Source organism: Myotis davidii, unplaced genomic scaffold (assembly GCF_000327345.1).
Source record: "Myotis davidii unplaced genomic scaffold, ASM32734v1 scaffold461, whole genome shotgun sequence".
In the NCBI taxonomy this organism is placed as follows: Eukaryota; Metazoa; Chordata; class Mammalia; order Chiroptera; family Vespertilionidae; genus Myotis; species Myotis davidii.
Genome location: NW_006295825.1, coordinates 1,962,002 through 1,972,943, shown reverse-complemented (window position 1 = coordinate 1,972,943; position 10,942 = coordinate 1,962,002). Strand labels below are relative to the sequence as shown.

Below are 10,942 nucleotides of genomic sequence, written 5' to 3'. Positions count from 1 at the left end.
AGCGCGAGCGAGCGGGGCTCGAGGGGCGGGGCCGGAGGAAACCGAGGGGCGGGGCCTGCTGGTCGGAGGCGAGGCCGTTCGTGTTGGAGGTATTTGCCGGTTCAAGAGTCCCCGTGATTTTTTTATTGCATGTATTTGCACGATTTATCTAATCTCCCCCAAGAACTCTTTCTGGAACAAGTCATGTGTTTTCACACAATGAAATCTCATTTATTGCCGTCATTTTCTCAGCCATGATAACTAATATTTACTGCGTATTTAATATGCCACGCTCTGGCTACGCATTTTGATTAGTTCCGCTAACCCTCATATCATTCATACCAGGTAAATATGATTGCAACCATTATAACTGAAGAGCATGTGAGGCTCAGTGAAGTTAGGTCCTCCCTCACAGCTGGTCCCTGTAGCTCCAAAGCGTGGTCCTAACCTTTGGCATTCACAGCAATCCTCTGTGCTCTGAGCTCAGTCAGAGGCCCTATCTTGCACCTGAGGGAAATGAGGCTCAATCACTCGCTCTGGCATTCACTCTGCCCTGTCGGTTCCCTCCCACACAGAGGGATACCATAAAGGAGATTTAGGGAAACTGGTATCCTGGTATACCTGCTGGTGGTGGGGAGTGCTCGTAGAAGACCTCTAAGGACCTCTAGTGATTAGATTTTTCGTTCCCCAGGCCCAGGCAGTGGCTTTTGCCTTGAATGTGCTCACACATCCTGGCTATAGAGAGGAGACCAGACTCCTTTCTAGCCACTCTCACCAACTTTCCCCATCACATAGAATCACACCCAGCGACCCTGGACCAGTCCGTTTTCCTAAATTATGAGCTCTGAACATCCCGGCTCCCATGTCTTTGTTCACGTTGTCCTTCCTAGATGCCCTCCCCACCTTCCCGCTTTCTAAATGCTGTCACACATTCTTCAATGCCAAGTTTAGACATCCTCCCCTGAGCTCTTGCCTGTATGGAGTGGATGTCGTTCTGCATGCGTCCTCTTAATGCTCCGTGGGGACCTCTGCTTCTCACACAGTTTGGAGTTATCGAGGGAAGTTGCTAATGTGTGCGCAGACATTGATACATTCACCTGTGTGTTGAATAAAAAAAGAGAGAGGCAAGAGGGAGGGAGAGACTGTATTTCCAGTGATTCCGCTCATCTGATCATATATGAGCAGAGTGAGATGGGACCCCAAACCTTCTATTCTTTCAATGGAGTTCTCTTTCAGTATCCTCTCTTAGAGTAAGTGGAATGTGATTCTAATATTTAAAAAATGGTCTTATCCCATACAACATGACCTATAAACACAACTAAAATAGTCATTTGGGTTTTCATCTTAGAACCGAGCTGCTGTCTGAAGTGTAACTATCTATATTTATGTGAATGTCCCTTCTCTCCTTGAGTTAGAGGGCCTGCATTATGCTACCTTTAATTTTCAGCGCCCTAGTTCTACACAGCTGTCCCCAAGAGCAGCCTCGAGCTGTTCACAGCGCCTTCTGCCAACCACACAGCGACTGATAGAAACCAGAAGGCTGAGAGGAGGAAAGGATTTTGTAGGATGATCATAGTTCATTTGTCATCAGACACACTTGGATCTACCACTTATCAGCCACGTGACCTGGGATAATAAATACACTGAGCCTCAGTTTCCCGAATTGTAAAATGGGGATGGTACTACTATTGTACCATAGCCACTCCCTGCCTGTGGTTGCAGTAGAATTCCGCTAGGAGGCGCTGCTCACCAGCCTTTCCAGTCATTGACAGTGGGGACGTCACAAGGCGGCAGCGCTTCTGATAGGGATTAGGCACTCTGTGTTTCCGTAGGAAATATCAATCCCAAATATGTCGTCTTTCTGTAAAGCCGGGTTGGGCTGCAAGACCACCCGCTGAGGACAGGCCGGCCACGCTGGCCATCCCACAGCTCTTACAGATGGTGACTGCTAAGGAGGCTGTTCTGTGCAACAGACTCCCCCCACCGGGAGACTGGAATGTCTTTGGTCCCAGGGGAGAGCTAAAGAGGCAGCCCGGGTGTCCTTGAAAGGAGAGAGACCGGAGAGGTCACATGACATCTGAAGGAAGCCAGATGTGAGACCCAGGACTCAGGAGCAGGTTAGGGGTACGGAAGCAGCCCTTTGCTGCTGGCAGTCGACCCAGTAAACCAAGGGGAATATAAATATCGCCCACATCCAGTCCAGAAGCAGCACATATTTCTTCTGTACAGACTATGCACCTGTTAAACAAAAAAAAAATTATCACGGCCGAAAGCTTTTTAAAAAGAATGAGTTTATTAAACCAAATGCAGGCAAGAAAAATACCAAGACCGGGGACAGGAAGTCTAAATCACCAGCAGCAGGGCTCTTAATACATCAAGTAGGGGAAGAAAGACGTAAGTTGTTTTGAAAGAATTTACATTGGCCCTGACTGGTTTGGCTCTGTGGATAGAGCATCAGCCTGTGGACTGAAGGGTCCCAGGTTCAATTCCGGTCAAGGGCATGTACCTTGGTTGCAGGCACATCCCCAGTGAGGGGTGTGCAGGAGGCAGCTGATCGATGTTTCTCTCTCGTCGATGTTTCTAACTCTCTATCCCTCTCCCTTCCTCTCTGTAAAAAATCAATAAAATATATTTTAAAAAAAGAATTTATATTGGCTGTAGATGAAGGGGATGGGAGAAGGTGAATGGGGCTAGTTCTGGGATAGGTGCAGAATGCAAGGAAAACATGTTTGTTCTTTAGGATTGGTTATGGGCAACAGTCTGGAAAGTTCAAATGTAAGCAAGAAGCTTAGGCTCCTGGGGTTGGGGGGAGGCGGGGAGGGGACGTTCATTGGCTCCTGGCTATTCTCTTTAGATAAATGCAGAAATAGCCACCTGGAAGTTAATTCAAAGTTTCAACATTCAGTAATGTAAGCAATCTTTTGTTGGTTTTGCCACACAGTTGTTAACTGATGAACCTCTTGTCTCTCTCCCTTCTACCCTCAGGACAGCTGCATTTTAATTCAGGACATCTCAGAATTTTCTCTGTGTCATCCTATCCTAGAACTGGCTCGCTTCACCTTTTAAAGAGCCCCGTCAGCTCCAGGACAGTGGACAGGTTTGTCTCCTCCATCCAGCCCTTCTTCCGGGGGTTTAGACGGTATGTCCTAGGATCTGGTCCTTTTTCTAGCTAGCTTATGGCCCAGTAAACCCTTTCTTTCAGAAAACCTTTTGGCCACGAAGGCCCTTGTTTAACAAAGGAATAATAACATGGATACAAACACTTCTGGCAACAATGATTGTGTTTGTTTTGTATGCCTACTTGCGTCCATTTATTACAAAATGTAAAAAGTGCCCTAGCCGGTTTTGCTCCTTGGTTAGAGTGTTGGCCGTGGACTGAAGGGTCTTGGGTTGGATTCTAGTCAAGGGCACGTACCTCAGTTGCAGGCTCAATCCTGGCCCTGGTTGGGGCATGTGCTGGAGGCAACCAGTCAATGTGAGAGACACATCCATATTTCTCTCTGTCTCTCCCCCTCCCTTCCACTCTCTCTCTCTAAAAAAAAAAAAAGAAAGAAAGAAAGAAAAGAAAAAGGAAAAAATATCCTCAGATGAAGATTAACAAACAAACAAAAATGTAAAAAGTGATAAACTAGGCAAGAAATGAACACACAGAGACTCCTTTTTAAAATTTATTGATTTTAGAGAGAGTGAGAAAAGCGGTATAGGGGGGTGGGGGAGGCACATCCTTTCATTGTTCCACTTATTCATGTATTCATTGGCTGCTTCTTGTATGTGCCCTGACTGGGGAATCAAACCCTGCAGCGTTGGCATATTGGGACAACACTCCAATCAACTGAGCTACCTGGCAAGGATTACTCCTTTTTTTTTTTTTTTAAACCAAGACAGATCTTTAAAAATCATCTGAGCCAAAAGGAGGGGCTTTAAAAGAAAAATTATCCCAGTACTATATGATGTAATTTATATTTGGAATTAAAAAAATAAAACAAACAAAACAACAACAACAAAAAAACAAAACAAAAACCACACAAATAAATGAACAAACAAAACAGAAACAGACTCATAGATGCAGAGAATAAACTGGTGATTGCCAGATGGGAAGAGGGTTGGGGGGGGGGCTGGGTGAAATAGGATTAAGAAGTACAAATTGGCAGTTACAAAATAGTCATGGGGATGTAAAGTACAGTTTAGGGAATATAGTCAATATTGTAATATTATTATATGATTCCAGGTTTGTACTAGATTTATCTGGGGGATTACTTTGTAAATTATATAAATGTATAACCACTATGCTGTACACCTGAAATAATATTGAATTCCAACTGTAATTGAAAATTTAAGAAAAATAAAAGAAAGAAAAATTGCCCCAACTCTGATCAGGGCAGAATTTTTCCTTTTTAAATGATTTAATTCACAACTTCCTTCTGAAAATAAATTATGATTTCTGGTTAAAATGCTTAGAAAAATTTCTGATAAACTTAAAAGGATTAAGATTCACCCAACTGACATCAGTCAAGAGTCTTAGTGATCTTTTAATCAAACATTCTTTTTTAGAAAAAATCTAGTCTAATCACTATTATTTAACCATTTACCAAGAGTGAATTTTTAAAGTGAGACTACCAGAGGCCTTCCCTCACAAAAGGTTTGTAATAAAGCTTTGACAATGAAATAGCCCTAACTGAATTGTCTGAAGTATTTGCTTTAATACTGGGGCCAACTATATGCCCCAACTATCTGTTCCCTCAAAGAATGTTGACTTGCATGTGAAAGGTGGGAGCAACAAAATTCCAAGTAACACACAGCGCTGACTTACCAGTTGTTGGACATTCCTCAAACACATTGAGCAAGTCCTCTTCAAGATGAGGCTATTCAGAGTGCGGTTTATGGGAATGACTAAGCTTCAATACCTCATATAACTAAAACGAAAGGCTGAGAGACTTTGATTTTATTCTGCGGTTGGACTTTGATTTATTCAGGGACTGAAGAAGATATTTGGTTATACTGTAACCAGAAGCAAGGGGTCAAAGACATAGAAAGTACTAAATATTCTGAAGAAGGGCCAATGACATAGGAAGTCTCAAATGCCATATAGATAAGATGCATGGGATAAAGGTGGTGGCTGCAGAATGACCTTTCATGGAGATTCTGCCCAAACTTCCAATACTTTGCAAATGTTCCCAAAATGCTCCCAGCAAAATATGTGTCTGTTGAAAAAGCATTGTGTAAAGATGGCTTCTCACTGGACGCCCATTCTTCTTCTCAGCCACCCTATTGCAGACAGAGGCATCAGGCCAGTGCTTACGCACCAATAATTTTAGGACTTAATTGCAGGATTTAATATAAAAATTGATGCTTAGAAAAAATATGCCATTCTATTGATACCATATTATCTAACATTTAGGTTTTGTTTCGTGTTGTTTTGCCATCTTTTGTGTGTATGTGTGTTTTAAATATATTTTTATTGATTTCAGAGAGGAAGGAAGAGGGAGAGACAGAAACATCCATGGTGAGAGAGAATCATGGATCTGCTGCCTCCTGCAGTCCCCCACTGGGGATTGAGCCCACAACCCGGGCATGTGTCCTTGACCAGAATCGAACCTGGGACCTTTCAGTTTGCAGGCTGACACTCTATCCACGGAGCCAAACCGGCCAGGGCTGTCTTGCTGTCTTAAGCAAAGTGCAGTGACCATCCTTGTACATCTATCTCTGCTCCTGTGTGTTCTCTCCTTACATCACCACTTTTAGATTTCATTTATTTTCCATGAAGTTTTCTCTACTGAGAAGAGAATGTGCCACAGGGACTTGACAGAATTATTGTTCAAATTGAATCATTACATTGATTTCTGAGTGTAAGTGATGTTTGTGAAAATGAAGATAAGAACAATCGGCTAGCCCAGGGTATGTCCACCCCTCCTGGTGTCAGCTGATGCTGAGGGCTCACCCCCAGGAGCAGACCAGGCTGACTTGGAGTCCAGAGCAGTTTCTATCACCCTGAGGCCTACGGGGCTCTCAGCCCTGGTCCATAGTTCTCCCTGTTGTCTGGGTTTACCCTCTGATAGGTTACTTGTCCATTATATCCTGTGATCCTTCTTCTCTTTTGCCTTTTTTTCTGCTTGGAACATGGACATAATGGCTGGAGCGGCATCAGCCATACTGAGACTATGAGGGAATCTCAGAAATCTCAGCCCTGATTTCCTTGAGCTTTTGACATTCGTAACTGCTGACTTCAGAAATTCTTATTTGAGAAAATAAGCCTGTATGTGTTTAAACCATTCAAATTGGGTGTTTGTTACCCAGAGCCATACGCAATATTTTTAAAAATATATTTTTACTAGAGGCCTGGTGCACGAGATTTGTGTACTCAGAGGAGGGTCCCTCAGCCCAGCCTGCACCCTCTCGCAGCCTGGGAGCCTTAGGGGGATGTCTGACTGACGGCTTAGGCCCACTCCCCGCAGTCAGACATCAGCGCTGCTGCTGGTGAGGAGGTGGGAGAGGCTCCCACCACCACTGCGAGCCCTGCTCAGGGCTCCTCCTCTGGGAGCGCACTGACCCCCAGTGGTTCCACTGTCCTGTTGGTTTGCATATTAGCCTTTTATTATGTAGGATTAATTTCAGAGAGGAAGGGAGAGGAAGAGAGAGATAGAAACATCAACGATGAGAGAAAATAATTGATCAGCTGCCTCCTGCACACCCTCTACTGGGGATCGAGCCCACAACTCAGGCATGTGCCCTTATGGGGAATCAAACCGTGACCTCCTGGTTCATAGGTTGACACTCTACCACCGAGCCAAGCTGGCCAGCCATACACTATATTTATCTGATGTGAAAGGGTTCCCTGACAGGATGACATATAAGCTGAAACTGGAAGAATTATGAAGTGGCAGATATTAGACTAACAGGGAAAAACCAAAAGCCCTTTCCACTCCACTCCACTGCTCATTGCCCACCACATTCCAGGCAGTGGGACAAGGGACTGGAGATGTTAGGGAAGGAGATTCTAAGGTAGAACTGATTTGTCCAGAGTGATATTTGAAACTATGAGGAAGGGAGAGTTTGGTGATGTGCCCTCATCTGTGTGCGTATGTTTCCTTCATGGCACCTGTCAGCCACAGTCACCATTACACTGTCTTCATGAGGCCAGGGGCAGTGTCTGTGATTTTCATCGCTAGCAGAGTGCCTGGCACAGAAACATAGTTACTGGATAAGCGATAGCAGAGAGAACTAGGGTAAGAGGAGGGATGAAAAAGAAACAGGTAGAAGAGTGGGGCAGGCACCCCATGATTCTCCTCCAAGGCAGACAGGGAGAATCCTGGTCAAGGGGTCACCTGGGGACCCACACTGGAGTGACTGTCCAGCTCTCAGCCTTGCTCTCCTGGCTTCCTGATGGGCATGTGGTTTGAGCTGGTCATCCATGGCACCTTGCCCTTGGCTGAAACAACTGATCCCAAACATGGGTACATGACCCAGGTCAGGACAACTAGAGCTAGAGCCCTTTGCCAGGAATTGCCAAACTGGAGTTGAGAAAAGGGACCGCTTGTCCTCCAGCTGTTAGGGTGACTTCCTACAGCCCGGTCCAGGGTCCTGGAGATGGTAGCCTCTGGGGATGAGCCTGATGTCCAGTTAGAAGCAGGGAGAGAGCTAGAGAGAGAAGAACCAGGGATCTTCAGGCTTCTGGCTCCAGCTCTCCCTAAGGTCAGCTCCACCCTGCTCTTCCCAGTTATATGAGCCAATGGTTACCTTTTGAGTTGCTTTGTTGCAGTTAGTGTTGAGTTCCTCTCTCTTGAAATCTACCCATTGCCTCTCTCTTCAAAATGCACCCTGAATCTGACCACTTCTCACCATTTTCACAGCCACACCCTGGTCCAAACCACCACTGTCTCTTGCCTGGCTGAATGCAACAGCCTCCCAATAGGTCTCCCTCCTCCTCCCCACCCAGCAGGCCAGTGATTTTAGATAAATGTCAATCAGATCATGTCACTTCCCTGCCTAAACCCTCTGGTGGCTTCTCATTACATGCAAACGCTGTACCCTGTTTTACGGGGCCCTACAAGGTCTGCCTCTGTCTACCCTCCAGCTCTATTCCATGCCACTTCCCCTCATCGCCCTGCTTCAGCCCAGTGCCCTCAGTGCCCTCCTTTTCGTTTCTAAAACTCATTGTGCCCAGTAGCTCTTTGCACCTGCTGTCCCAGGTCCTTGTCCTTCAGTTTTTAGTACAGGAATACAGCAATCATAGCTCTCCTACCCCATCCTTTTCTATACCATTTTGTTGTTTAAATTATTCACAGAAACTTTCTCTAGCTGAAATTATTTTATTTATGTTTTTGCTAACTTTTTTTGTTGTCTGTCTAACCCTCCCAGAGTGTGAGCTACAGGAGAATGGGGTCCTTGCCTGTCTTGTTTACCATGTCATCTGTGTAATAGGAACTCAAATAATACTTATTGAATGAATGAATGAATTAGTTACAAAATAATGAGTTGCTGAAGTTCCAGGCAGGCCCCTATGTTCCTGTTGGGTCTCCTTTCCTCTGCACCATGCTGTTGTCCACACTGTTAACCTGTGCTTAACTCCTATAGCAGCGGTTCTCAACCTGTGGGTCGCGACCCCTTTGGCGGTCAAACGACCCTTTCATAGGGGTCGCCTAAGACCATCCTGCATATCAGATATTTACATGATGATTCATAACAGTAGCAACATTACAGTTACGAAGTAGCAACGAAAATAATGTTATGGTTGGGTCACAACATGAGGAACTATATTTAAAGGGCCAGAAGGTTGAGAACCACTGGTCTAGAGGAACTTGTTCCTGTTACTTGACCTCACTCAACTTCTACTACCTCATTTGTGAAATGGGAACCCTGCTCCTTGCCAAGCCAACTCCAAGGATTGTTGAAGATGCACGGAGCCAGTGGGTGGAAAAGCCCAGAGCCCACCGATGACCAGAATTGAATGGGTCTGGCCTGGTGCGAGGAGCATCTTACTCCTGCTTCCCTACCAAGCTCTCCTCCCTCTGTGCTGTCTGACCTGCCCTGCTTTCTCCTTTCTGTGCCACTCACACAGCCTCACTCACTTGCCTTGCCTTCCCCGCCCCTTGCCCTCAAAGGTCTTCTTTTATAGCTCCTTGTGAGGAATTCCTATACGGCCCTGGCCTTCACTGTGAGAAAGAGCAGGCTATCAAAGGCCGGGCTTGGCTCCCGGCTCTGTGGTTAAACATTGATAACACCAGGAGGCAGAGGCCGGAGAGAGCACACCACGTATCCCCCTGCGGTGCTGGCACCCCAGCCCGGGGTCCTCTAAGCCCATTCCTCAGGGCTGGCAAGAGGGTCTGGATATTTTCTCTTTCCTTGAGGCCACCATATAAGAAAGTGAGCACTGGGCTCCTGGCTCTTTAAGCAATTAAAACCGGGTGGAGCCTGTTTGCCACCCAAGGCCACTCATTCAAGAGGTCAGTCACCCCAGAGTAGCAGAGAAGACTCCAGGCCTGGGCGTGTGCTAAGAGCAGAGCTACCCGATGGGATGGGCTGCCACAGACTCTGCACTCATCCCAGGTGACAGCTGTGTGGAGAGCTCAAGTGCAAAGACCATCCTGTGCTTCGGTGAGAGGAGGAAGAAGACACAGCAATCAGTGCTGCTCCCCAGAGCAGACCAAGACCGGCCCCAGGAGCCACGGACCCAGGGTGAGTGTCTCTAACCTCCCATGGGAATGAGGGACCAGGGTCTCCAGTAGGAGTCACAGGCCAGTGGCAGATGGTTAAGCTCTGTTTAAAATGCAGGAATCTCCTGGAGGGGCCCAAGGAGGCAGGACAGCTGAACGCAATGTGATATCCTGGGTGGGATCCGGGAACAGGAAAAGACACTCATAGAAAAATAAAATCCAAATAACTCATGAAATGTAGTTAATTTTTTAAAAGCAGGGATATTAACAGGATGCTCACTCTAGAAGGAAACTGGTGAAGTGTTCTGAGGGGAAATGTGTCTTTGGTTCTGGGGCATCTAACACAGTCCGGAGGGTTGACTCTCAGTTCTGGACTTGAGTCCGACTTGTCATTTTGTTTGTTGGTATATGTTCATTATAATATTATCACATTTAAAACACACATTCCCCTCTGGGATCAGCCAAGTTTGTACACTTATCAGATTGGCTCCGACACCATACTGTCTTGATTACTGCAGTTTTACAGGAAGTCTTGAAGTCTGATAGTGTCAGTCCTCTAACTTTGTTCTTCAATATTGTGTGAACTATTCTGAGTCTCTTACCACACCATGTAAACTTCAAAATCATTTTGCCGATACACATAAAATAACTTGCTGGGATTTTTATTGGAATTGCATCGAATCCATAGGTCAAGTTGGGAAGAACTGACATTTTATTTTATTTTATTTTATTTTTTTTAAATCTATTTTATTGATTTTTTACAGAGAGGAAGGGAGAGAGATAGAGAGTTAGAAACATTGATGAGAGAGAAACATCGATTAGCTGCCTCCTGCACATCTCCCACTGGGGATGCGCCCGCAACCCAGGTACATGCCCTTGACCGGAATCGAACCTGGGACCCTTCAGTCCGCAGGCCTAAGCTCTATCCACTGAGCCAAACCGGTTTCGGCGAAGAACTGACATTTTAATTAGTTTTATTAATTAAACACCCAAAATTGGAATCGTTGTCTCAAAAGCTATAAATACTATACATACATTTTAAAATACATTCAAATTTGGAAAATATATTTAAAATATACATTAAAATATATACATTTAAAATACATAAAAATTCCATGTGTTGTTTTCATAAAGGTAGTGTGTACTCATGAGAAATGTATTCAATACAGAACTATTCAAGGTGTTCGCATGCGTCTGGGCCCCATCCCACCTTCCCAGAGGGAGTTGGTGTTTGGTTTCTTGACCTTCACACTCTTCTTTGTGGGTGTGGGGAGGTCCACATAGGCAGCAGGGGCCTATGGGCTGTTACTAAT

The 10,942-nt window shown here is 45.4% G+C and overlaps 1 protein-coding gene across 3 annotated transcripts in view; it reads left to right on the top strand.

Moving 5' to 3' along the window:
* The first annotated feature begins 1,986 nt into the window (after positions 1–1,986).
* Positions 1,987–10,942, top strand: part of SLC51B (solute carrier family 51 beta subunit) — an 18,210-nt gene continuing 9,254 nt past the window's right edge. For 2 of the 3 annotated variants that reach the window (XM_015568515.1, XM_006770831.2), the window contains exon 1: positions 9,186–9,651. In XM_015568515.1, coding sequence (XP_015424001.1) covers positions 9,486–9,651 — 166 coding nt within the window. In that variant the 5' untranslated portion in view covers positions 9,186–9,485. Of the gene's footprint in view, positions 2,374–2,964; positions 3,119–9,185; positions 9,652–10,942 lie in introns of those variants that run through there. The other variant, XM_015568516.1, reaches the window with a different exon arrangement.